The sequence below is a fragment of the Terrapene carolina genome, unplaced genomic scaffold, assembly GCF_002925995.2.
Source record: "Terrapene carolina triunguis isolate 2854851 unplaced genomic scaffold, T_m_triunguis-2.0 Scaffold84, whole genome shotgun sequence".
Taxonomy (NCBI): domain Eukaryota; kingdom Metazoa; phylum Chordata; order Testudines; family Emydidae; genus Terrapene; species Terrapene triunguis.
The window spans coordinates 14,771,532-14,799,385 of NW_020664435.1; the positions used below are offsets into that span (position 1 = coordinate 14,771,532).

The following is a 27,854-nucleotide window of genomic DNA, read 5'->3' on the forward strand; positions in this document are numbered from 1 at the left end:
AATTTGTTTTACTCTGAATAGGGGATCTGGAAAGCGAGGGGGGAGGGGACAATCTCCTTTCTGTAAGGATTTACATGATCACTAAATTTCCTATCTCTACCACTATGTCGTAACCTGCGCTATATAACTACATATATTGTGTAGAGGGAAATGCACCTCAAATAACCCAAAAACGAAGGGATTCCTTGTGTTCTACAAGGGGACAAATGTTATATAAAATTACATCCACCAGTGAGTTCCAGCTTTGGGAAAGGTCAGAGTGCTGAGGTTTGATTTATGTTTCCAGTGAGTTGGGGCAGCGTGCTCGCCTAGATACGGCTGTGTCATTTTGTCCCAAATTACTGGGCAGTTGTAATTACTCAATTTATGAGCGGGTCATGGAAAAAAAATCGAACTATTAGAAACAAAACGTTCTTTGCTGAAACACAAAGGCAGAGTTTAATTTAGAACGACTCGCGGCCATTCTGCACGGTCCCAGAAAGCGGAAATGTAGAATTTGGGTTTAGCTGCCAACAGATACACTCCAAACAGAACTGACCCAAAGAAATGCCAATTCCCCCACACATAACGAAGCATGTTCCTCTTTATTAGCCATAGTGTTTTTCTTACGCAATTAAAGCAGGGCTATTTCACTCCCAACAGTGTGTTTAAAGCTAAAGCAGGTCAAACCATATTTTAAACGGGCCAAAAACGCGTCGTGAAAATAAAATGTAAGCTTTAATTGCAGCCTTATTGCTTGTCATCGTTTCTGATGATTTACGACCCAATTCTGGTGCATTTTTGACCTAGTTAAAACACTCATAAATAAAAAAAAGTCCCAATATAAAACGTGGGAGACCAAGAACAGTTGTGTAGATGGATATTTCGAAAGCCTTTCTACTTGTGTAAATAATCAGAGTGTTGAGTAAATACAAAATGAAGTGTCAATTGCGATTTTATGGTGTTCGATAACACACACGGTAATGCAGATTAAACAGGCTTGTTTGCAATATTTGATAATGCACTCATTTTCTAAGGCAACTCACATCCTTGCTCATCAGTGTAATTACTTTAATGTACATTTTATCAGTAATTTCTTCAATTCTCTCCTTTCCCCAATTTGAAGAAGGTAGAATATTCTTCCCACCAATTATTTCCCCCTAAAATATGCCGAAATTATAAATCGTTTATAATCTTAGGCGTTTCTCCCAGAACGGACCCAATAAAGATTTATATTAGCTATTTTACACCGAGACTGACAACATTTCCGTGAGTGGAGAGAACTCCGATACAATGTAAACTCTCCAGAAATACATTACATTTCAAATTTCAAATATTTAACCAAAATATAGAGGAACTTCTTCCCTCACATTAAACCCTTGCAGTCCCATTGGCTTCTGTGGGGTATTAGGGAAGGAGGGAATTTCGGCCCTCTGTTAGTGAAAGATACATGCATTTATCTTTGTATAACATGCAGTGCAAATATGCGCATTTTTATATGTTACATCAAATTCAAATCCAGTCATACAAAGAAAAATCACCTGCGCACCTTAAAATTACATCTTTGCGTAGCGAGAAAGACAGGACCTGTCTAGAGTTATTGAAAAGTAACTTTATTTTCTTATACAGTAAAATGTATCAAGAAAAAATATACCGCAGTAGCTCAATAAACCATTTAATTTCTTGAATTAAAATACCGTAACAATTCCCACGATTTAGAACAAAGAATCTTCCCCTTATTCCTCCCCCTTCCAAAACAAAATACATATTTCAGTCCAAACTTTAAACGCACTAATATTAAAACACCAAATAGTCCCGAGGTATCCTGAAGAGCTCCCAAAATCGGCACCGTTTCCTGAGTCCGGAGGTTTTTGAAGATGTATAAGTAACCATCTTCTAGTTTCCCCTGTTTGCTCTAGGAGGGTTCTGTAGGGGTTCTGTAGGGGTCTCTTTGATTGCATTTTGCAATTTTAGCTGGAAACAGGGAGAAAGACAAATCAGCAGTTTCAGAAAAAAAGTGTGGGGTTGATTATTGACTAAAGAAGCTTTTCTTCAAATGCAACATTCAAGGGGCTGTTTGAAGCAAAATGCATACGAGTGAATTTTTGCCTCTTCTCCCCTCCTACGCTGCCCGACTTCCCCTTTCATGTTGTGCCATCGCAATATGCCATAAGGAGCAAGTGTTTTCTGTTTTAGTGCTCTGTTTACAGCTTTGGTGCATGAAGCCATAAATCTTGTATAGCTATAAATGACAAAAACCATTGGTATGCATAAGAGGCCACCCTGGCCTTATAGTGCTTTTTATTTGTCGCTTGCTTTGTTTTTGCTTTAAGGTGACACTGTGCTCCCTTGCGGTTTTAAGCATAGTATTTATATTTTTAACACCTTAATTAACGAAGAAACGACAAATTTACACCTCGTAATTATTCTAAACCTCCACTAAATGTGTTTCACCCAAACCGGCTGCTTTATGCGGGGTTATAGTCTTAAACTTGATTCGAACTGTAATGTAACCGAAAGGAACTCCATGGTTGTTGCTGACGCGCGTATATTTCTGTTGTCAAGTTTGGGTTATTTCTTTTTAAAGCACTGAAGCTCAAAACATAAGCCCTCCATATACACCCCAGCAATCTATACAGATAGGTGTGCCAACATAGGCATAGTGTGTGTGTCAAATGTATGTGTGTGCATACGTGAAAGTATATACATGCACATCTGGGTGGATATCTCTATAGGTATATCTATGTGTATGTATGCATAGATCTATATCTGCACATAGGTGAATATATCAGTATGTGCATATATGTGTGGATATCTATATGGGGGTGTGTGCATGTGTACATCTCTATTTGCGTGTGTATATGTTTAATTACTAACTATAATTATTTCATTCGTTCTACTAAAAGCATTGCCCAGAGCACAGATCTGATAGGAGTTGCTTGGATGAAAGACATAAACCACAGATTAATTATTATTGTTATTATTATTACTGACTAGGTCTCCCATAACTTTCAGCATTCATGAGCTCGTGTAGAGAATATTCCATATCTACCAAAAACCGATTCACACAAAAAACTGGTCAGAGTGACCCTTTGTGAGCGCAGTTTGTCTTCATTAGCATAATTTTCCTGGACTTTAGTGACGCCTCGGTGCGGGGGGAGCTGCACTCCTTCACTCCCCTCTCTCCTCTCACTCCTTCATTCCTTCTCTGCAACCCCCACCCTGCCCCGGACTTCCCGAGGCGGCTGCGTTTTTTTCCCCCTCACCAGACGTCTTTTGCGTGTAATATTCATAAGAAACATACCCATTTTCTGTGGCACTACATGAGGGAAGCCCTGAGACTTGATAGCTCTTATCTTTGGGACCCGCTTGCTGCCTTAGGGGCTGAGCAGGGAGAGGGAGGGGGTCCGAGCCGAACCAGCAATCCCTTGCGAGTCCTGAGCAGTGAGTGCTCCTCCAGTCTTGGCTGGTGGGTTCCTGGTGTAGATGACTTGAGCCGGTGCCCATCCCGGAGCCGAAGGGACTTGGCTGGGGGAAAGTCCTGCTCCCTGGGTTGTGTGTCGCCGAGCCTCCAAAGAGCATGTTGGCTTCCGCCTCAGTCGTCAGAAGTTAAGGTAAGCAGGCCACAAATACGCTGCTATCAGTTGTGAATGGCGGAGTTTATGTCCCAGTGATTTATGACCATAGACTTAAATCTCGGTTCAAGAAGAGTTCACAAGCGGGAGCTTCCTCCCAGGCAGTGACTGATACCCTTACACTTCGCATGCAGGCAGTTTCTCCCTCTTCCCTGAACTTTTCTTTATCTGTCAGGAAATCTTTAGGGGCTGCCTGCTTTTCTCTCCTGGATCAGAGTTCGGGCTGGGGGGAGGGGGGTTGGAAGGAAGGAATTTTGTTAGATGTATCAGGGAGGGGGAAATAATGGAGAAATGGGGAACAAGTGGGGGACCTGCCCTAGTAAGGCAACTTTCCTCCGTGTCTTCTTTACCTTTCAGAGAGCTTGTTAAAGTGGCACTTGTTTAACGCGCAAATATTGATCTTGTCGGCGGAAGGGCCACTCCAAGTTTTTGGGGCCCAATTTTGCTTTCACTCCCATGCGACCCCATTGAAGTCAGTGGGGTCGCCCGGGTATAACTGAGGACAGAGTCAGGCCCTTTGTCTTCAATGTGTAAAAGAGAAACATTTCTGCCAGCCCAGGCTCCAGTTTCAGTGACAAACTTTTGTCCTCCCCTGGTTTTAGTATCTCTGGCACTTTTAAAAAAAGATAAATGGCCATGTTGTACCCACAGCTTCCCAGTTTTCTATAACTTTGCAGAAGCTGCTTAACTCTGGAAACCAAAACCTGAGTTGCTCTGTCTGCAAATAGATTTACCAGAACCTAAAATATTTCTCTCTCAAAATCAAGTTGCTTTTTATTTTTGTTTTAGCTCCTTGCAGAGCTCTGGAAATATTTTCCACCAGACTTTCTACTCAGCATTTCCCCCCTGGACGTGTTAGTCACTGTAACAAACTTTAAAATGTCAAAAATAAAGTGAAGCATTTTAAATGGGCAACCATGACACTAAGATCACTATTATTTAATTAATGTATTGTTTTCCTGAGACTGAGTCCCATTTCTCTGTATGTTTCAAGGGAACTAAATGAAACCTACTTTAGGGCCTAAGAATCAGGCACAGTAACTAGGGGGTGGGGAGGAGGTTGTGCTTTATAATTGAGGAACTGGAAATTAATAAGTCTATATGTATAGCTTTTCAGTATATGTTTTACAGATCTTGACCAGCTTATTAATTCAATAACATCCATGGGTCTTAATTAATAAAAAATCAAATGGTAATGCCTTTTTGGGGATTATTAAATTAACTAGTCTATCATAAAAGAAAGGGACCGTTCCTTTCTAAGTAACTTGTATCACTTGAAATACATATATTTGTAATTATTGGTGTACATTGTGTAACACTTTCTCCCCAAAGGCTCATGTGGTTTTAGGTGCCTTGGAAAAAATCAAGCAACATGAGACTGTAGAGCACTATTTTTGACCTGGTGTAGCTGTTTGTCAGCAACAGGGAGGTGGGTGGGGGGTAGAAAAAAGGATTTTAATTTCTGAAAATAATGTGTGTGTAAGAGTTCCGAGATTGGAGATAACATTCAGATCTCCTTTCCCATTACTGAGGACACATCTTTAACTGGTTAGTCTCAGGCAGGTAAACAGCATGAGTTAACAAAAAAGATTCGCACGGGCTGTAGGAGCATTTTATGGTTTGTGTGTCCATCCCCTCTCTCTAGCCAAATGACCCTCATACATCAAATTACATAGCAGTTTCAAAGACAGAACCTATTATCGTTAAGTTGGAAGGAAAGTTCAAGCCGTGGTCATGGAGATGAACGCTGGTTTTTCAGGTTCCTGGTGTTTTTTCCAATCCATCATGTTTTAACAGGTAGAATTTGGTAGTTTCCATGAAAAGAAGTAGCTCCAAAATAACTATAAAAAGTGTCTTGATTCCTTACGAACTTTTGTTTATAATCGTCATTCCTAGAGAACAACATTCCATTTCTGGGATTTTTTTTTAAAGTGAAAGACATAAGAAATGGAAATTCCAAACAGGCCGATTCTACCAGGCTCACTTGAGAGAAAACTCCCAAGTGACAACTGGAGAACAGTCCCCAAATTATTTACTTTGATGGCTTTGTAAAACTGTTTGGTCCTGGTTGCCAAATCTGTGTCCAAGTTTAAAAATTCACTGCAGTTAAAACTGATTTATGTGCATGAGGTGGGTTTGGTATTAAATATCGAAATTAGTACCGGCTTAATCTGCAAGTACTGCTTCTTCCATTTAATGTGTGTCAGCTTGTATTGTTTTTGTCAAGTATTTTGTAGACAAACAAAATATGCATTAGACTGTGTGCGTGTGGATCTTCTTGAATGGAAAGGCTTTACATAGTGTTTTCTTTCCCACTTAATGTGTGTGTGTGTGTGTGTGTGTGTGTGTGTGTGTGTAAAATTAAAAAGTCTTATCCAAACTGTAACCACAATATAAATATTAAAAATAAGATGGCAGTGGTTACTGTGAAGTACAGGAGAAAGGTTTATTACTCTCCTACAGCAGTGAAAGTGAATGAGAGAACCACTCCCTTAGTGTAACATATGTTTTCCTTGATCACCCTTATCTGGAAGCGTTGTATTTAAATAACTCCTTGTGTGATAAATGATAAAACACAATTCACGGTGTTATAAACCCTAGAAAACCCTTCTACTGGTGCAGTAAACCACATGTTTGTAGCTGCCAGTAAATTCAGGCAGCTTTTATATCGAAATTCTCTTAGCCTAAGGCCAAGTCATGCTGCTAAATATTGCTGACCACTTTTTCTTTTATGGCTTTCATGTCACTTAGCTATTGAAAGTAAGATGGATTTGTACTATTTCTTCACTCTAGTGTGCTTTCGCTACACCCTAGGTCTACCAGGAGAGGCCATTGGAGGAAGAACGTCACGTGACAGAGGGGTGCCAATGTTATTCTTTAAGGGTGTCAAGACCCTGTCAGTTTGTGAAATAAATATTGGGAAACAACGAAATGCAAAAAGCGACCTACTACGACAGCTCTGCAATCTATGGTGGCTACCCCTACCAAGGAGCAAATGGTTTCACTTATAATGCTAGTCAGCAGCAATATCCTCCATCTTCATCACTTGTGGAAACTGAATATCATCGACCAGCTTGCTCTTTACAGTCACCTGGCAGTTCTGTGTCCCACCATAAAGCCAATGAAATCAATGAAAGTTGCATGAGGACCATCACTAGCCAACCCATTCAGCCCCCAGTTATTTCAGAGCAGCAACAGCAACAGCCTCCAGCCCAGCAGGCACCACCTCCACCGCCACCCTCTGTCTCACCACCTCAAAATGCCAGCAGCAATTCTGCCCCAACTAACACTACCAAGAGCCCAGTTATTAACTCACCCACCATGTCCAAACAAATATTCCCATGGATGAAAGAGTCTCGACAAAATACAAAGCAGAAAAACAGCAGCTCCAGTTCAGGTATGAAATGTATTTACATTATAAGTGACTTACTTAGCCTCACAGGCCAAATTGTGGGATCAGGTATTTGTAGTTTGTCCTAGACATGTCATCTTTTAAAAAAATATTGTGGTAGTAATCTTATTTCTAATATAACTTTTTAACCATGTATCTTCTAGAAAGTATTTTAGATTGCGTTAAAGTGACTTTTGTAAAATGTTAAACTTAGCCTTGCAAATTATTTCTAAGTTATTTAGTTTCCAGGCACTTCTATTTTCTAATGTCTAAGGTTGATATAACATTTACCTTTTAGTCTGTAACATTCCATTCCACAGGTTATGTCCCCTCTTCTATTAAATCATGTCAATATCATAGAGGCCTAGGCCTCTAGCCAGAGGCACATCCTGAATATTTTGTTGGCATAGTGCTATTAGAATAATAAGACAGTGACCTAGTCCTGCTGAAGTGTAACTGGAATAAAATAGCTCATTATCATCTGCAGTCAGGATCAATGCTTTACTTATATTCAGAACCTACTCTTATTTTAGCAGACCGATTGGCAAAGTTACAAGTCTGGTAAACAAAGATCAGTTATGAGTACAATAAAGTTAGGTCCATAAAAATACTACTGGGGGATTATAGTGTATATCAACACTATTATTACACAAGTACACCTAAATCGATAACACAAGCTTCTGTTCCCAGATATTTTGTTTATATTTACCACTTCCTACATTTCCTGTGTATTGTGGAAATAGATTCTGAAACTTTAGCAAATTTTTCTTTCATGTATTTCTTATGGTTTGATAATATTATCATTTACAACGTTGTATGTCATGTATTATTTTATTCATAAAAGCAATGTGTTTATATATATGTATACATATTACATATATATTTATATTTATTTACATGTATATGTTTATATTTATATTTTTGTTTGTATATATGGGACATGCGCACATGAGTGTGAGTGTGCACACACACACAGAGTTCATGTGTGTATGATGAGATTTTCAGACCATTCTGGAGGATTCCATTGATGGAAATATCTAAATCCTCTGGACTGCTTTGAGGAAACCAACAGTAATATATAAAATATAATCAGACTTTTGCATTAAAGAGTTCATAAGACTCATTTTTTAAAAACCTTTTCTTCTTGTATAAGGATTATTTCAGGTAAACTACAATATTTAGTGTTGTGTTTAATTGAGGCAGTTATAGTCATATAGTGACACTTCAAAGGTGAAAGAAAATAATGGTGAATCGTTCAATGCTTTTAGCCTGGCATATTTTAGTTATAGAAAGAAATATGTATGTTTCACTAGGATATTTGTATACCAGAGAGCTGGGATCTACAGATACTAATCCTAGCCATGGCTTCTATTGTTTCTGGTTACTGTGTTCAGGTTCCACCATGCTGATTGTATTCTTTGTGTGATTTACATAGGTGAGAGCTGTGCTGGTGATAAAAGCCCTCCAGGGCAAGCCTCCTCTAAAAGAGCACGTACAGCTTATACAAGTGCCCAGCTGGTAGAACTGGAAAAGGAGTTCCACTTCAATAGATACCTTTGCAGGCCAAGAAGGGTAGAAATGGCTAATTTGCTCAATCTCACAGAAAGACAAATCAAAATATGGTTTCAGAACCGCAGAATGAAATATAAAAAGGATCAAAAGGGAAAGGGCATGATGACCTCTTCAGGAGGACAGTCCCCAAGCAGAAGTCCTGTGCCTCCAGCTCCTGGGGGGTATTTAAACTCTATGCATTCTTTAGTAAACAGTGTTCCCTATGAGCCCCAGTCGCCTCCATCATTTAACAAGCCTCATCAAAATGCCTATGGCATCCCTGCATCATATCCAGCTCCTCTCAATAATTGCCCGCCTCCTCAAAAGAGATACACGGGGACAGCAGCGGTTACTCCTGAATATGATACTCATCCTCTTCAAGGCAACAGTTATGGAAATCCACATATACAGGGAAGCCCCGTCTATGTGGGGGGCAACTATGTGGACACCATGACCAATTCTGGGCCTTCCATCTTTGGTCTAACTCATCTCCCTCATCCTTCCTCTGCCAACATGGACTACAGTGGGACTGGGCCAATGGGCAACAATCACCACCATGGACCTTGTGATCCACACCCAACATACACAGACCTTACTTCTCACCATCCTTCTCAGGGAAGAATTCAGGAAGCGCCCAAACTCACCCATCTGTAACAGACATGAGTTACTAAGTGGAATGAAGTCCCCAACTTTTTTAAAGTACTTTCCACCCTCCCATCTCCCTCTATTTTTTTGTTTTTGTTTTGTTTGGTTTGGTAAAGCGTTCTATAGTTTATGTGACGTAGCAATATTTGTTGCTTGAATTGCTCTATAGTTTCAATAGTGGATATTTATCTTCTTGAACTGTAGCCTTGTGTCTCGCTTTGGGAGTATACATAGGCTTTATACTTTACTTCTACGCTTTTATCAAAACAGGGTATATGAACAAATTTTCTATAACAATAATTCTGAAATGTGAATTTGTTCGTACATGATTGATCCCACGGGGAAGCAATTTTTTATTGCACTTCTTTTAAATAGCGAGAAAGAAATCAAAGGCGCTTGAACAGGGGCTCCCTGGACAATTATTAATACGTGTTAAGTCTTTCAATGTGTGTATGCTGGTGAACATTCAGATTAATTTATATTTTTTTTGAAAACATTGAATAATCTAAGTGTTTAAAATTTTATTTATCCCCATCTGTTCATATTTATATATATATAAAAAATTCTGTACCCTGAATATTCAGGAGGTATTTACCTGGCCGTATGTTAGATGGCATATTGGCATAAGTAGGAAATATCATTTGAAAGGAAACTATTACTCCTTTATTTAAAAATATAATAATGCAATAAAAGCTGAAAAAAAATTGATCACAAATTGAATAATTTATGCTTGTAACATCCAGCTAAATGGAAAATGTGTAAACCTGAAAAGACTAGATTTGTTTTGAAAGTTATACATTCCTTGCTGCTCACATTCTGAAAAAAATAAAGTTTTTATTCTGAATAATAAAGAGTTAAGAAACGATTATTTGTTAAAAAAGACCCAAGCCATGTGATCACTAAGTGAACAGATACACACACGTATCCGATACCCACGTAACCTCCAACCCCTTCTATTTTCCTTATCAAGGTTTTAAAACCTGCAGTGAATTGGCAAATCCCAATATGTCTTATGAGCTGTGACAGTTTCAGCGTTGAAAATACCAAGGATGCAAACGATCCGCCTTTTGTGTCCATAACGTTAGGTGCTGAGCTGCAGGCATGCTTACAGGCACTGCTATGGGGAGGATATTTTTGTCTGAATAATATTTATTTGGGTCAGAAACAAAACCACGTTTATTTCGCAAACAACACTGCTCCACATAAAGCTCAGGTGCCCGCGCCGAACAGAGTGATTCCCGAGACAGTGCTCGTAAGGGTAAGCTGGTCCTTGCTCTAGGAATGTTGGATTTCGCCATGTTGGGCTCTTTTTTTCCCCTGCAGGAACCCACTTCACCAACAGCCGTCCGTATGGAAAAGGCTCTTCTCGCCTCTGCACTGGAGGGACCTTTTGAAAGCTGGGAGATTTCTACTCCCACACTTTTCCTCCCAGGGTCAAAACAGACAATTCATCGACTGTTACATTGTGCTGGGAGGAGGGGGAAATTAAATAAAGCAAAGAGAGCGAAGAATAAAAATATCATGTATATGGATATTTTGAAGGCACAAATTAAAAACAAAATGTAATAGTGAGAAATACAGTTCATCACCCCACTAGAGAAGAAACCAGAAGAAACCAGCTGTTTAGGCTTGTTTACACTTTTTGGAAGCAAAGCTAGTTGTTCAGGCTCATAAACAGGATTACAATATAGTTCGGAATATTTTCTTCTCAATATGTTGCTTCCTATTCGTCTATGATTTTTTAAAAAAATGACCCGATTTTGTGTTTTTTCATTTTTGTTAATCTGACTTCCCACCCGACTTCACCCGACTTCACCTCCTCCCTTTTCTGGCCCTGGTGGGGGAGGGGAGACAAGCGCGCTCTAGCTTTCGGTTAAAAAATGCAATATTGTAAAATACTTACTCTTTGCATGGCTTTCGATAATAAATTAGCAAGCTAGTCACATGCAAGGCTATTCCGATAGGAATCTGTATTAACTGGAAACCAGGGAAGCAAATTAACATACTAAAATAAGATTTTTCTTTCATAATACTATGTGACCTTATTTTTAAAATTCAGGCTATAAATCAGGGTGAACCTTAATAGACTCGGGTGAAATATACTCATATATGTATATAGAGACATAAACATATGCCATGTATATATTAACCCATGCTTTTCAGTATCTGTACCTTTTAATGCACAGGAAAAATGTCGCCATTTTGGTCTCACTCTAAAATATTATTAATCGTGAGTCTTTATCTTGTTTTGAGAATCATCCTAGCTTGAAGTTTGTTGAAAATATTATAATGTATCCATGAATCTATATATACGTGTTCTGCAAAAATATATATAACATTTCAGTCAAAGAAAGCGATTTTGTATATATTTATTTTGTATACATATACAGTATATATATATATATACCTCAACTGAAGAAAAGGTTGCTTAGAATCTGTCTGATATTTTTCATTGAATCATAATATATATTCAAAACTGACCTAGGCTAGAACATTAATCTGAAGAGGAAGAAAATATATTTTGGCAATTGATAAATCCAGAAAGGATTATTTTGGAAATGTTTCTGTTTTATTTAAACAACTCTTGTTTTAGGCAGGTTAAATAAAATCAAAGGAAATGTCAGAATCTATGAATTCTTCATGTGTTGCTTCTTTTAGCACAGATAATTCAATTTATAAAAATATTAGAAAGAATTCGGCTCTCTACTCCCCTCCCTCTCATTCCAATTATATATATGAGCGCAATTTCCCGTACTCTTTCCAGAAAAAATATATCATACATCTTGTTTGTTTTAATTTTTAGATCTCTATAGTGGATTTTTTAAAAAAATCTATTGATTAACACATAATTATAAAGGCAGAGTAATAGATTTTTTACAAGTATGTTACGTTCATTGTCCGAAGAGAAAAACCTTTTGTTCCAGGTGGTTTTTGTATTACACCGACCACAAGAAAATAAATAGAATAAATAAATAAACAAATAAATGCACAGGATACCTACACCCACACGGTTTTTACTTACAAAGCCTCGTTACACTCCAAATCTCCCTCTTTCTCTCCCTTTATTGCTTTTTTCATCCTACTGTTAATTCCAATATTTTAAAGGAAAAATAACCCCCAGCACTAAGCCAAATAGAAACGTACTGTTCCCACAATACTGAGAATAACCCTGTAACAGTACATTTTTAAAAGGAGCCCTTTTCCTTGTTTACTTGCGTTTCTTGCTCTCCTTCTTTGCTCGGTCACATTTGATCTTGGAAAGAGCAAGAAGGTTTAAATGTGTTCTTAAGGGCCAGTAGCTGTCAAACCTTTTGGCGGACAAGATTGATCACGCGCAGGCATCACCAGAGCTTTGTTTGGAGTAAAAGCAAGAAAATTAAACCCCTAGCATTTTCCAACAGCATCTATATTTATAAGGCATCCCTTTTGAGGTATTAAATGACAAGTCTTGTTCTATATTTTATTTAAACAACCTAACAAAACAACCCCCCGTTAAAATGCCCCAACCCCATTCCTCCTCCCGAGCCTTTCCCAGATATACTTCATCTTGTGGATTTATTAGCTTCAAACCGAAGGGTTTTGGTCAACCTCGGATAGAGGGGAGGTCTAATGATCAGTTTGTTATTTGAACCGCTTACAAAGATTCTGGCGATTCCTTTCAATGCAATTCCGAAATAGAGCAGCTATTGCCAGCGGTAGGCTGATTTGGCTTCCTTAGACCATTAAAAAAAAAAAAAAAAAAAGCACAACAATGACGTTTTTCATCTTGAATATAAAAAGCTGCACGAAACACATATGACCTGTGTGCTGTGGAAAATAAAATTTCGGATTTGTTCATTGTGTTGAATAATAATAATAATAATAATAATAATAAATAATAATAATAATAAATATAGCCATTAGCATCATATTTTTACCACTCTTCTCGATTTGATTGGAAAGATTGTTTCAAAACATCAGCGTTCAGTAGTTTAATAGCTTTGTAAGTGGTAAATCAAAACGATTGTAAACAAAGCAAATGCTTTTAGATCATGTACAGTTATTCAACTTAGAATCCTTGCAGCATTTTTCCACTGACGTATTAATATTTATATACATATCTGACACTACCTTCCAATATATTTCCCTGCAACTGAACATACTCACCAGACCCAGTCTACTACGGTTATTAAGCAAAACATGTCAGCAGACGCGAGTATAGTTTACAAACTAATGCACTAGATTGCTTAGAATATTTACAGTATATATATCTATATCTACATGATATAGATATATATATTATGGTCCACTTCTGTGAAGTCAACTGCAGTGAAAAGTCATGACCATAAAGCTGTTTCGATGTTATTCTTCCCATAGGAGCAAGGCTGCAGCGGAAAATCCTGCTAAACAATGGGCTCAGAGATCGGCGGCCAATTGTTCTCCATACTGTATATACTCTCTCCCCCCAAAGCAAAAGTGTCATAGAGATGCCAATTCGGGAGCAGTAAACTAGTTTAGGGGAAGTGCTATTCCCCAGGAAAAAAGCAGGACTCTCTGCCAGTAACTCCTGCCTGGGTGAAACTTCTTATGTGTCCGAGATGTGGGGGCCCTAGGTGTCAAAACTTTGAAGATTAATGGATTACTTTGTTAATGACTCAAAGCGTCAGATTGAGGTGCTTAAATGATTTGCGAGGTGCAAAGCGTTTTCCTGACAGTCCCAAACAATGAGATGAGTGTGCGGGAGGAGACAAGAGGGGCAGCAGTCTGCAGGACAAGCAACCACACACACACACACACACACACACGCACATACATACACACACGCACGCACAGATCATTTCAGATTAGGACGCAAAGCCGATAGATACAGATATATAATTTCCCCCCTAAAAAGTGTAAATAAAGCCTTTCTGGCCCCCAATGAGGCGTTCCTTCCCGACTTTTTTGGATCAATCAAACAGACAGTGGCTTCTTTTGATTAAAGCCCAAATTGTCATTGGGCAGAGGCAATCATGTGACAGCCAATTCGGTCCAATTTCAACCTTGTCTCCATGAATTCAATAGTTTAATAGTAGCACGGTCCCCATACGGCTGTAATCAGTGAATTAGAAAAAAAACACCCCACCAGCGATCTTCTATGATATATTTTTTTCTTCTCTCTCTCCTTTTTCCTGGGCCTTTCCCCCCTCCCCCCCAAAAACCCTCAATAAGAGGGAACTTTTTCTCCAAGGGGGCTGCGAGTTGAAGGCCATGAATTTCGAATTTGAGCGAGAGATTGGTTTTATCAATAGTCAGCCATCGCTTGCTGAGTGCCTGACATCTTTTCCCCCTGTCGGTGATACATTTCAAAGTTCATCAATCAAGAACTCGACGCTTTCACACTCGACACTGATTCCTCCTCCTTTTGAGCAGACCATCCCCAGCCTGAACCCAGGCAGCCACCCTCGCCACACCAGCAGCAGCCGTCCCAAGCAGAGCCCCAATGTCAGCAGCAGCAGCCCGGTGCCAGCCGGCGCCCTGCAGCCTCCGGAGTACCCCTGGATGAAAGAGAAAAAAGCCTCCAAGAAAACTACCCTCCCGCTTGCTTCGGCCTCAGCCTCAGCCACTGGACCAGCCTGCCTAAGCCACAAAGGTCAGTTCAAAGACTTTCCCCTAGAGCTAGCCCTTTTCCTTGGATTGTTGCTTTCCCAACTTCACTGGAAATGATTTGGAGGAGGAGGAGGAAATAAACTGGTGGGCTCCACAGTGTTATTAAAACCCCAAACTTTTCCTAACTTGTTTAATGTGGGATGATTTATCTGAGTTGGAGCTGACCTCCTCTTGTCTTGCTGTCCTAGAGTTAGGATATTTGACAGTAATGAAGAGTGATAGATTGCTCCTGCTCAGCTAAGCAGCTGATGCATTAATTATAAATTGTAGTATGGCTAATATAAAGTTTGCTCTGGTAGGTTTGGGAGCTAGATGCAATAATTTTATTGAGGTGGAAAGGGGTCCACAGTATCGGGAGCACAGGAGTGCAACACAATGGATTTACTGCAGCCAAGGGCGGCCATTTTGTTGCAGTTGATATTTTATGCTATATATATATATATATATACACACACATATATCTTTCCCCTCGCTGAGGTGGAATGTGCTGGGATGCTAAAATTCATACTGTGCATTTATCTGTTTTTACAGAGTCTCATGAAATCCCCGAAAGTGGTAACGGTGGATCTAGGAGGCTGAGGACGGCTTATACCAACACCCAGCTTTTGGAGCTAGAAAAAGAATTTCATTTCAACAAGTATCTCTGTAGACCAAGGAGGGTAGAGATCGCAGCTTTGCTGGATTTGACTGAGAGACAAGTAAAAGTCTGGTTCCAGAACAGAAGGATGAAGCACAAGAGACAGACCCAGTGTAAGGAGAACCAAAACAGTGAGGGGAAATTTAAGAATCTAGAGGACAGCGAGAAAGCAGAAGAGGAGGAGGAGGAGAAATCGCTCTTTGAGCAAACCCTCAATAATGTCTCAGGCGCTCTTTTGGAAAGGGAAGGTTACACTTTTCAACAAAATGCACTATCTCAACAGCAGGCTCAGAATGTACACAATGGAGAGTCCCAAAGTTTCCCAGTTTCGCCTTTAACAAGCAATGAGAAAAATCTGAAACATTTTCAGCATCAGTCACCCACTGTTCAAAACTGCCTATCAACAATGGCCCAGAACTGTGCAGCTGGCCTGAACAATGACAGTCCTGAGGCCCTAGATGTCCCTTCTTTACAGGACTTTAACGTTTTCTCCACAGATTCCTGCCTACAGCTTTCAGATGCAGTTTCACCCAGTTTGCCAGGATCTCTGGACAGTCCTGTAGATATTTCTGCTGACAGTTTTGACTTTTTTACAGACACACTCACTACAATTGACTTGCAGCATCTGAATTATTGAGAAATTAAAGACGTCCTGTCGCCAAGGGTCATGGCTTGTTTCAAATTACTTTCTTTTATTTTTCTTTTCCTGGTCAGTATTTTCTGTTTATTAATTCCCTTTACTGTGTTCCAGAGCCATTTTTACTGTTTCTTATGAAGTTTTAGTTGTGTTCAGTTTAACCTAGCCACATTCTAGGTCCCTCTATGAAAGCAATATATGAGGCCTGTAAGAAAGTGATCATATAGAATTGTATCTTCACTTTCTTTTTATTTTTGTATTACATTAGGATGCGTTGTCATAAGTATTTTTGGTAGAATAAATTCTTGTTTGCTACAAGTAACTTTCTTCTCTCTCTCTAGACTCAGACCATAACGGGTATTTCTCCCCCCCCCCTTTATTTAACATCAGAAATAAAATTAAGACATTCTGGTCACAAACTCTCTCCTTTTGGTAATTTAATATATTTATCAGAGAGAAAAAAATCACATTTAAATTCTTTATTGCAAAGGTTCTCATAAGTCAAGTCAAAATACCCGATGATTCTCACAAACAAATATAACTAAAACACCCAGAGGTCACATAAAGATTTCTTCCTTTTAATGTACACATAACACGTTATTCTATGTGTGAATACAAGTCTTGCATTTTCTAAACTGTGACAAACACCATATATATGCAGCTTTGCGGTTACAGACAAAATAGAATCTATTGTAAATGGGGAACGTGCCTGCTATAGAAACTGGCTCATTTCAAGCATCGTATTTTTCTATAACTCAACGCTTAGGTGTCCAGCAAGTCGTTTTCTGAAACACTTCTTTAAAAATACAAATGCTAACAAAGTACGCCTTGGATTAGCTCCCATGTGCTGAAAGGTCCCAAGAAAATATATCTAAAAAAAGAGAGGAAATAAAAAAAATGTTATTATGTGTAAAAATACATTTAGGACGGACTTAAGTTCTTAGTGCCATTCTTTCGGAGATTTCTGCGGGGGTCCCATAACAAAAAAATCCCTTTCTTTTTAAACCGGTTTGCGATGCCAAGGGTTGATCATTAAAACTGGAAGCTAATGGTTAACATGTTTAAATTTTAATGGAGCCAGTTCAGCGGCCCACTGTCCAAAATGTGTTACTTTCTCAGTTACAGCAGTAAAGAAGCACATTAAAAATTCCAGCTAATTTGGTAAGAATATTATCGATATGAATCACCCAGTTCAGGAGAGCGTTTTTTACTCTTCTAAAATCAAGCAACAGATGCTAGCAGGTAGTTTTGCTGCCCACATATCCCTCGACCCTTGATTTTGAGTATTCCGGACTATTTCTGAAACACAGTGAATGGATTCATTTGTCTCAAGTAGTTTGTTTCCATTTCATTTGAGGTGTGTTGTTTCTCTGATCCGCAACACGTTGTGGAGCTGAGATGCGTGGGCAATAGCTGGAAGGGGTTGGATGCAATTCTTCCTAAACTCATAAATCACACTCTTTCTATGAATGAGAATGTCATCAAAGAGATCAATGGCAGGAACACATGCACAAATAAAAATCCTCTTACGCATTTGCCGGAGCCGGGGATCCCCGTCTAAAACCATTAAGTTCGAAGGCGTTTAGTCATAATTCATTTTTATTGCTCGTTTAAAACAACAGATTGGCTAAGCTGCGGATGCCGCAAAAACCTCGGGCCTGCTTCTTTTCTTTCTCTGCTTCAGCACTTTCGCTTTGGTAAGAGGGCAGTTTCGTCGAGTATTTTAACGCATGTTACAGGGTTCCAATGGGATTTAATTGTTAATATATGATTGGCTTTTAGATATTTATATATGATGTATATACAGAGTGATGTCATAGCATCTTAAATGAACAGAATTGTTTAGTAAAAGACCAGTAAACGTCTCTCAGGATATATTTAAAATCAATATCTGCAAATCTATCTGAGATAGAATTCCTCTAAGAAACTCATTGTAACCCCTAAATCTTGAGTGTGTGTGTGTGTGGGGGGGGAGGGTGAAACACATAGCGTATTATTTGGGGAATGTCCCAAGAATGTGCATCAGGCAGCAGAAATGCTTCAAAGGCTTGAATTGCTGGAGATGCAAACTCGACTTTCTGCAAACCACGATGGACCGAAGCAACAAAGGAGGCAGGGTGGGGGCTAGCAGAAAGGTTTGACTTTTAAAATAGCACAGCTCTGAATTTTGTGTGCATTTGCGACCGTGTCCGATGGCAACTTTCCTCGTTGGGGGTATGAAGAGGTATTTATCCCTGATGTATCCCCTTCCCATTATGTTGCACTGAGGCTCTGTAATGGCAGCAGAATTCGAGGCATTAGAGGAGAGACAATGTAACAAAAGACGCGGATTTCTTCAAAACAATGGTACAGAAATGAAGGGAAACGATTTAAAGGAAGCAGAGGAGCTGTTATTTGGCAAAAATTACGGGGTAAATATATAGAGAGGATTTCTATGTGCAGATAGATTTGCAGATATGTTGATTTTAAATAGAGAGAAGTTTACTGTTCTTTTAGTAAACAATTCTGTTCTTTTAATGTGATGGTATAACATCAACGATGTTTATAAATAAATTATACATATACGGTATACTAAACAGTTTTGTTAATCGTTAAAGTAGTGGAAAAAAAACCACCCTGGAAAAAGCCATCTCTGGTAAACAGATACACCAGCCTGTGTTTGCACCTGATTTATACAGCACTTATCACAACTGATTGACAAGAATTAAATAAGACAATACTGCAGCCAAAAAAGGTTGAGCGTCGTTCCATATATGCTTGCTGGACTTCCCACCCCCCACGGATTTTAAGAAATCGAAAGTTTTCAAACGGCTGTTATCTAGGCATGTTTGTAAATTGTAAAATAGAAGGATAAATCTTTTTATGGATACACTTGGGACGGGGGAACATATATTCGTTTTTCGGTGGCGTCAGGGGGGGCTGTGGAGGTGAAATGGATACATGGGTGGCATAATAGGAGCCTCGAACACTTTTGGTGGCTTATCACTTGGAAGAGGATGTTGCACTTAGTATGTGTGGGTGGCTGGAGGGAGGGAGCTGGAGAGTTCAGGCGGAAATAGCCCTTTATATTTTAAAATACAAACAACAATCAATCGGGCATGATGACAATGCAAAATCTGCCAAAGTTGAAGTGCATCTGCATAAATCCACACACAGTTCGCCAGGCTGAAAAAGACAAGAATAAAACTATTTCCGAAGTTCTGTGGCTGGCTGCACATGTTTGACTAGCTCTGTAACTGCCTGTATCCGTCTGAATAGATAAGGTGAATGTGAAATCAATGGCAAATACCAACTATCATCCATGCTGTTCTATACATCAGTTCTATTTTCCTTGTCTGGAACAAGAGAAAGTTTTAGTACATTCTGAGATAGCTCACACAGGGTGTGTGTGTGTGTGGGGGGGGGACCTCTGCCAGCAGCCATCTGTTTACTCTCCCCTCTACTCTCTGTATACTCTGTGGTGGAGTACGCAGCCACCAAGTGACAAAGAGAATTAATTGGAGTTAGGGACTGCAGTGGCCCTTCACCTCCTTTTCTCTCCCCCCGCCCCTTACCCCTGGGCATGTCATCCGGTGTTTGGGTGTGTTTATCGTTAGGAACTGTTCCTAGATCTCACGCATTGTGTGTGTGTGTGTGTGTGTGTGTGTGTGCGTGTGTGTGGCACGGGCGCCGCGGGACCCCAGCAGATGGATTGCAGAACCTGGAAAAGCTTCCTGCCTGCCCCCCCGTTTGCAATCGTCATTCATCTTCCTGCCCCCTCTCCAGTGCTCCCTCCCCAGCCCCGAAACCGACTGAGCTCACGTAACCTCTGGTTAGCTGGGCAGAGCCTCAAATAGGGGCCGCTGCAGCAGCGCTCCGGCCGCTCCGCGCCCCATGCCTGGGCGCGGTGGCAGAAGCCGGGCGAGCCCGCCTGCCTGCAGCACAATGGGGTTAAATTACAAAAGCGCCTCATTTCCATGCTAATAACATCGGCGCGATGGGGACGGAGATGGACAAGCCCCTTTAACTCTTGGCTGGTCGAGCGCGGGGCTCTGCGGAGGCTCCCGGAAAGGGGACACCCAGGCGTGGTCCCCCCCCCCCCCCAGCCGCATGCCTCCAGCCCCTAAATGCTGCGCGGGGCTCCCTTCTGCACAGCCCGCTTGCCCGTCCAGTTGGGCCCCGCACAAGGATCAGCCAGCCGGGGGGCAGGGGGGACGGGCTGTCCTGACCGCACCAGCAAGAGCGGTGCACTGTCGAGCCATCCGTAAAGGAGATTCCCCCCGGAGCGGTGCTGATGGTGGCAGAAATCCTCCCAAGCGCGCCCCGGGGAAGGGAGCGGCCACTAACTGCTGTGCGAGCAGAAAGCGTGGGAGCGCCTGTCTTACCTGGGTTCCTCCAGCTGGGTCTCCGAGCCCTGTAATCCATGCAGCACGAGCACCCCCCTCCACCCCCCTCCAGAGGCGCCTCCGCGTCAGCTGCTGCAGGCTGAGCGCCTGGGCTCACACTGTCTCTCTGGCCCCGGCTCTGAAGCCCCAATCCACTGGCTAAGGGGGAGGGGGGACGGGGGGGGGGCGAGAGGAGGTGGTGGTGGCTCCGCGTCACCTTGATGGAGGAGCGCTCGGAATTTAAATGCCACTGGAACGGTGATCCATCACCAGCAGGAGCAGGGAAATTTTAGCAGGAGGCTCAGCCATTGGCTGCCGCCCTCACGTGTCCCCCTCTCACTGTACATTCATATCATTTTTCTCCTGGCCCCATGGAGGAAGTGAGAAAGTTGGCACGGTCACCCAGGACTCCGAAGACCCGGTCACTCGGTGATAAATGGACACGGCGAGGATGAGTTCCTTCCTCGATTACCCCATCCTCAGCGGAGAGTCCGGGGCATGCTCTTCCCGAGCCTATCCTCCCCCAGATCATGGGATTACAACTTTCCAGTCCTGTGCGGTCACTGCCAGTAACTGCAACGGGGACGATCGCTTTATGGTTGGCAGGGGGGTCCAGATAAGTCCCCATCACCACCACCATCACCACCACCAGACCGGTGCCTACCAGCATCATAACAACCTGGGCATGTCCTACTCGCACTCTAGCTGTAGCCCGGGATATGGCACCCAGAACTTCAGCGCGGGTTACAGTCACTACGCACTAAATCAGGAAGCAGATGTAAGTGGAGGGTATCCCCCATGCACCCCGGCCGTTTACTCTGGAACTATCTCATCTTCCATGGTCCAGCATCACCACTCCCACCAAGGTTATGCTGGGGGCACGGTGGGTCCCGCTCAGTACATTCACCCCCCATACGGACAAGAGCAGCAGAATCTGACTCTAGCGAGTTATAGTAATTCCTTATCCCCTCTCCATGCCAGCCACCAAGAAGCTTGTCGCTCTCCTTCTGCAGAGACCTCGCCTCCAGCACAAACCTTTGACTGGATGAAAGTTAAAAGAAACCCGCCTAAAACAGGTTAGTCGTGATTTCAGAGCAGGGGGCTGTTTCTTTCCTCTTCCACTTTCTTTAATAAAACAAAACGAACCCAAATCATGCTGCCTTCTGACCTATAGTGTACAGGTGCCTTGTTGTTTATAGGTAAGGAGATCGGAGACCTCTGAGTATGGACAGGTTCATCAATCTGATATAATGGCAGTTCCATGCTGGTTTTTCTGTGGTAATATTTCTTGTAATTTGTAAACAACTTATCAAGTTTCCTTTGATACACACTAGTGGCCGACTTTATGTTAGCACCTCACACTCCATCACTCACTGTCCCTCTTTTTAAGAAGTTCTTGTTCCATATCGTTTTACCTCTGTGTACATATTGATTATGTCACCTATATATCATTTATTTAACGTTTCATATACTTTTGCAGGGAAAGCTAGAGAGTACGGATACGTAGGTCAGCCCAACACCGTTAGAACCAATTTTACCACTAAGCAGCTCACAGAACTGGAGAAAGAATTCCATTTCAACAAGTACTTGACAAGGGCCAGGAGGGTGGAGATAGCTGCTTCACTGCAACTTAATGAAACACAGGTGAAGATCTGGTTCCAGAACCGTAGGATGAAGCAGAAGAAAAGAGAGAAAGAGGGGTTGCTACCTATTTCCCCTGCTACCCCGACAGGAAGTGAAGAAAAAACAGAGGAATCATCAGAAAAGTCCAGTTCATCCCCATGTACCCCTTCACCAGCTTCATCTACCTCAGACACTCTAACTACCTCAAATTGAAATATTTCTGCTCCTCCCCCCCACTGTTTTAGATATATGACTCCCACTCTAAAACCACATTTTTAGCAAAGCTTTATTGATTTAAAGTATATTTTAATCTTTAGGTCATCTTTACATCAATCAACTTGTTTAAAGAGAATTTGGTTTTAGAAGGCTCCCCCAGCTGTTTAGTCTATGCAGAACTAAACAATTTAGTGGTTTCCATAATCAGGTTTCTGATGACCACTTATTCAAAATTCATATTTTTTAAAATTCCAGCTAGCGCTGCAATTTGCTGCAGAAGATTTGTTGGCACAGTTAAGAGTTTCTCTCAGTAGAATAAAATTGCAAGGACGTTTCTATATTTTTCCTTACATAAAGACAGGATATATGGAGTACATAACCTCATGAAGAGATGCACTATTGAAAGTGTTTACACGAATTATAGACCTTTCATCCTTTAATTTAATGTATTCTTTTTCGTGTGTATGAGTTTGCTGGTTGTAAATACTTTGTCCAAGAGATTTATCTTTTTACAGATTTTTTAGAAATGATGTCTAGATTATCAGATTAAATAGGGTAGGTACATTCTCAAAGTTGATTCAATTTTATATTGTTAAAACTGATGATCATATCAGCTAAAGTTGTTAATGTCAATCAGATACCTCAAATAATAGCACCATTTCTTTTAATGAGATAGAAGAAAAAAGCTTCAATTGCACTAGGTTTTGTAAACTTTGCTTAGTGTGCTCCCACCCCACCTCCCCCCATCTGTGCTGGATTGTATTGGACCTAAGGGTATATTATCCCAAAGACCTGACCTACTCCTATTTTCATATTAATCCTTCCTTAGACTTGATGTCTTTTCGACCAAATCGTAAATGTGATGAATGGCCAAATGAATGTATATTTTATGTGATTCGTGTATGGAACTTTGCATGACGCACAGTGCTTTGATGTACTTAAGGTACACTGAGTTTTATCAGTTGTCATTTGTGAGCAAACCATCTTCCTGATTTTCTGTACAATCATTAAAGGTTCTGAGATTCTGTAAATGATGAATCCAGAGCAAAATTTACGGGTCCTAAAATGTCTGTAATAAATATATTCACCTTTCAGGTATACTTGGTTTGGGTACTTTTTTTGTGCCGTTGTTGATCATACTTAGCTCAACATTTCAGTTTCTTCATTTTCACTGATGTGGCCTTTGATATGCTACTTAATAAAAAGTAATTTCTCCTAATCATTATTGTGCTGAGGTCAGAACTCTGTGGTTCCTTTCAACCGTGCCACATCACACAAGCCTGATTCCTTTTTCATGTTTCACCAATATTATCTTTAGAAAATATAAGAAAACTCCCCTCTCTGTTGCAGCACGAGGGAATTTATGAACTAGATCTATTTTTGAAACGCAAATACTAGCACTTCCTGGTTCAAGTGCTAACCTTTTCACCTCGAACTGAACGTTGACATATCTATAAACAGAGCACTCTTCAAAAGCAAGAAACTGTCTTCAGCCAGTCTTTCTTCACATCGTAGGCCAATAGTTAAGAGAGTCACATTTCATTATCCCTAGTATAAAGTTGACCCAAGAAATGCAGCTTCATTCTCCCTCCTCTTTACATTGCCAGTGACATCTTTAGGACGTTAACAACCGGAAAGTTGAGTGCTTCTTCTTCACGGAGATGGAACTCTAATGCTACACATTTGCCCCTTATTTCAAAGAGAATTTCGCCCCCAGGTGATACACACAACTTGTTCTTGCCAAAGAGCACAGTAATCTACACCGATTGGATGTTTTCGCTGTGCGTAAAACAAGTTCTTTCAGGTAAATTTTAGGAAATCCTGAAATACTTCGATTCAAGTTAATACAATTTGCAGATTGAAAGAAAGCTCCCCCCTCTTTTTATTGACTGTATTTCAGGGCTGAGTACAGACATGCTCAGCTAGACATGTGAGGTATAAAATTGATGCTAGCTTTTGAATTTCAGCCCAAACAAATAACATCTTATTCCTTCCCTGCACATCTGTAGGCAAGCTTTACAAAGGCTGGGCTGCCCATAAAGCGGCTGACTCTGCTTGGAGGCTCTATAGAGCGTCAACGAAATTTTCTTCACTTCAGTGTCAAAAAAGACAAGCCTTGATTTGCAGGCGCGTCGGCCATATCAAGAGCAAAGAGATCTGCAATAGCACAGGGCTGTCTCCAAAGGCTCCTGTGAATGCAGCAGAACTTCAAAGCAGAGGCAGATATTTCTTTCATTTCCCCGCCTGGCTTATACTTTACCTTTTGTTTATTAGTGTAAGGCCACAAAGTAAAACAGATGGCTCTCTTCCCGATCCTTTAATGTGTTAAAGTGCCATTTGCATGCCAATGAGGTGATTTCAATATCGAAAACTGTATCCAAACATGTTGGAATTTGGTTCTGCAACCTGGCTCCCCGGTGATGGCTTAATGGAACAGAAAGCATAGCAAAACGTTCTACACTAAATGTAGCAGTTCCTGCTTGTCGCTGCGTAAATCTGCAGGCAAGCGATTCATTTCCAAAGAACCCTTTACCTTTCCTCAACGAAAACCTGGGTATCTTTTTGCTGCCCAAATAGATTACATCAAAGGGACCTAACACGTTCTGCTTCAAAGCCTTGTCTTGGGTTTCGCTACAACAAATCGTTAAAAAAGAAAAATGGAATAAAAATCTGTACACTTCCGACGCCTGATTTTTGTAACTGAAAGTAAAGAGGGCGACATAAAATAATGTTAATAATAAAAGCATTATTTGACCTGACAAAGAGGTTCATTTTCTTTTAAATCTCTTACAATTCGTTTGTTTTTACTATAGTCATTTTTTAAGCGTCCAAATGTCAAACGAAGTTTAGCATCTTTCTATAATACTGGCGTTCACCTTTAAAGTTTACTTTTGGAGGCTGTTGAGATGCTTTGGTGTTTTCCTCTGGGGCTATCAGATTGAAACAGATCAATATTTACTCAGTCTGAAAGGGTTGTTGAAAAGGCAGCTAACAACAAACTGCTTAGCTGCTCACCCCTGTTTAATCTCAGGTTCACCGAAAGTTCAAGCAGAAATGAATTCAGTGATGGGTCACTTTAGAATGAGTCCCAGTGGTTTATCTCAGTGCTCTGGTAAAGGCAACAATTACAGATTCAGCCTCTCTCTACGACAGCGGCAAATTTCCGATTATTCTTTTGCTAAGCGATGTTTACTAAAAACTTAAAACATTTTATTCTCTTTTGCTGAGACTTTGCTTCCCTCCCCCCTTCTGTTTCGCTCTCTCCGTCAATTATCCGTACTGTTGGTAAAACCACGAATAGCTATTAAAATAGATTGGCATAGATTCTTAAAATAAACCCTTTAAAAGATATAATTAATTTAAAAAAGGTCTTTCAGAGACTACCTTTCAGGGAAAGCACTGCACAAGATTGAATGGGAGAACATTTGTGTTTCCATAATAGAACCAGGATCTTAATATCTATCTAGAGCTATCTGTAGGGAAGCGTGCAGGAGGAATTTTCAGAATTAATTTAGACATTAATTTGTCTAAACCGTGTGTTTTTATTCTCTTCTGGTCCACCATTTACCAAAAAAAGAGTTAAAAAAACATAGATCCAGGAGGAAAGTGGTGGACGTTGCGGCTAATTGCAGCAACTCTTTAGAGGTCAAAGTTCACGTAATCACTGCATAAATGCATACTTAATAGGAATTTATTAGCCCTTTTCTAATGGCAGCTCACGTTTTGGATGTAGTCTTGAGAGCGTTTCCATGAGCATATTGGTTCTCAGGAATTATCGCTCATAAACTCGGGAAATTGACATGTTGATTTCGTTTGAGATATACGTCGTATAAATAATATATTTATATTACGAAACAGATGCACAGCGTAAGTAACACTTATTCAGGAGCTAACACTATGGCAGCGGGGGATAGATAGATAGATAGATAGATAGATAGATAGATAGATGTTAATCAGAGAATTTCATGATTTGGGTTTTATAAAAAAAACGTATTCATAATATTTTTTCGAAAATAGCTCTATTGTATTAACTTAGAAATTAGCTAGACATAGCCTAAATAAACTGATAAATAAATGGAGCGAATACAGAAATAATTAAATGTATAATAATTGAATAAATAATAATATAATGTATCATAACATTACAATTAAGCATTTCTTTCTTTCTTTCTTTGGAAAGCACACGTTCTATATCTTTCCCGGCATGTTACTTAGCTAGTTTTCACTGTTTAGATTCCTCTTTTATGGCATATGTGCCATAAAATATTTCGGGCCATAGCGAGTTACTCTTCTTTCAAGCGGAGAACGCCTGTTACAGTCTAGAGAGCTTTGCAATAAAATAAACTAAAAATAAAGAGCCAAAATAAAATAAAATCGATGTGCCTCTTTGTGCTTAAGAATTTCGGGGCAAAACCGGTTTATTTTGATCACGTGAGTAGTCCTATTTGCCACATAATTTTAAAGGGATTACGGGCATGAGTCATATGAACAGAATTTGGCCCGAATAAAGGATCTGCGCTATTTTTATAGGTTAGTGACACATTTGAAGCATTTACTACACATACATAGTGTTTCAATTATTATTTTACAAACTATCTTTGATCCCTTTTGGATTTCCTTGCAAGTGCATATCTCAATTTTGGAAAGGTAATCAGGATTATTGATTATTAGAAGAGTTCAGCTGGCAATCAACCTTTACCATAATAAAATCAAGATCCATGGACATACCATTTCCTTCGCAGGAGTTCAGTTTAAAATATGAAATTAATACACTGTATAAAACTACCTAGCCAAAGTTCAAGAAAAACAGCATCCCGGACAGATGGCAAACAAACGACATGAAGGAAATCCGTATGGCTTTGCATGCATCTGATAGGTAATGTGGTCCAACGGGAACTTTGGGTGCTAGAAAAATATAGCACCATGTAGCATAATTCTTGCAACAGTTGTACCACGATTCTGGATGGAGATCTGAACACATTATGTTATCAGAACTCGAGACGTATGTCTTAAAACTTCCCTCGCCTTCTTTACTATTCGGGCTTCCTTAGCAATCTGTGTTGTCAGTAGTTTAACTAGCTATGCTTTTCTTCACATATCTATCTTAAATTAAAACATATCCTGGGCTTCCACTTCCTAGGCCGTTTATTCTGAATAACCTGCACAAACAAAAAGCAGAACTTAATCATTGGGGTTTTAAAAAATGAATAAAAGTAACAAAAAACTGCTTTGAAGGACTACTTTGTGAGCATATTTTAAAACGGTCGTTGGAACGTACAGCTGGCTTCAATTTTGATCATACAAAATGACATGTATAACGAAATTTCGTTTTGTAATCACAGTAATAATTAGCGGATTTAATGATTTAAGGCGCTGGGCTGCAGCCATTGTAGTCAATGAGATTTTCACCTTTTAATTTAACTGGGACCGGATGGCGTGTTAACCCGAGATGTTTCAGAAAAGGTTATTTTAAAGTACTATGTTAAGGCGTGTTTTTAAAGTGTAATGTTTAAATGTGTATAAATGTGTTTAAATATGTATAAATCAA

At 40.2% G+C, this 27,854-nt stretch overlaps 3 protein-coding genes across 3 annotated transcripts; all 3 read left to right on the plus strand.

Annotated features, from left to right (window-relative positions):
• The first annotated feature begins 6,481 nt into the window (after positions 1-6,481).
• Positions 6,482-10,282, plus strand: HOXA3 (homeobox A3). Its single transcript, XM_024222948.3, has 2 exons — positions 6,482-7,011; positions 8,441-10,282. Exons 1-2 carry the CDS (start codon positions 6,546-6,548, stop codon positions 9,208-9,210), a joined length of 1,236 nt encoding a protein of 411 aa, XP_024078716.1. The 5' UTR covers positions 6,482-6,545; the 3' UTR covers positions 9,211-10,282.
• A 4,026-nt stretch (positions 10,283-14,308) lies between these two features.
• HOXA2 (homeobox A2) lies at positions 14,309-16,421 on the plus strand. Its single transcript, XM_024223021.3, has 2 exons — positions 14,309-14,812; positions 15,361-16,421. The coding sequence occupies exons 1-2, from the start codon at positions 14,431-14,433 to the stop codon at positions 16,101-16,103; spliced, it is 1,125 nt and encodes a 374-aa protein (XP_024078789.1). The 5' UTR covers positions 14,309-14,430; the 3' UTR covers positions 16,104-16,421.
• Positions 16,422-20,903: 4,482 nt separating this feature from the next.
• On the plus strand, positions 20,904-22,303 carry HOXA1 (homeobox A1). The gene is made up of 2 exons (XM_024222762.2): positions 20,904-21,543; positions 21,948-22,303. Exons 1-2 carry the CDS (start codon positions 20,904-20,906, stop codon positions 22,301-22,303), a joined length of 996 nt encoding a protein of 331 aa, XP_024078530.2.
• Positions 22,304-27,854: the final 5,551 nt, after the last annotated feature.

Bases quoted from the DNA above. Each gene is read 5' to 3' on its own strand.
- HOXA1 (XM_024222762.2), top strand. From the start codon at position 20,904: ATGGACACGGCGAGGATGAGTTCCTTCCTCGATTACCCCATCCTCAGC. The intron at 21,544-21,947 runs GTTAGTCGTGAT...ATACTTTTGCAG, and splicing joins AAGAAACCCGCCTAAAACAG to GGAAAGCTAGAGAGTACGGA.
- HOXA3 (XM_024222948.3), top strand. From the start codon at position 6,546: ATGCAAAAAGCGACCTACTACGACAGCTCTGCAATCTATGGTGGCTAC. The intron at 7,012-8,440 runs GTATGAAATGTA...TGATTTACATAG, and splicing joins AAACAGCAGCTCCAGTTCAG to GTGAGAGCTGTGCTGGTGAT.
- HOXA2 (XM_024223021.3), top strand. From the start codon at position 14,431: ATGAATTTCGAATTTGAGCGAGAGATTGGTTTTATCAATAGTCAGCCA. The intron at 14,813-15,360 runs GTCAGTTCAAAG...CTGTTTTTACAG, and splicing joins AGCCTGCCTAAGCCACAAAG to AGTCTCATGAAATCCCCGAA.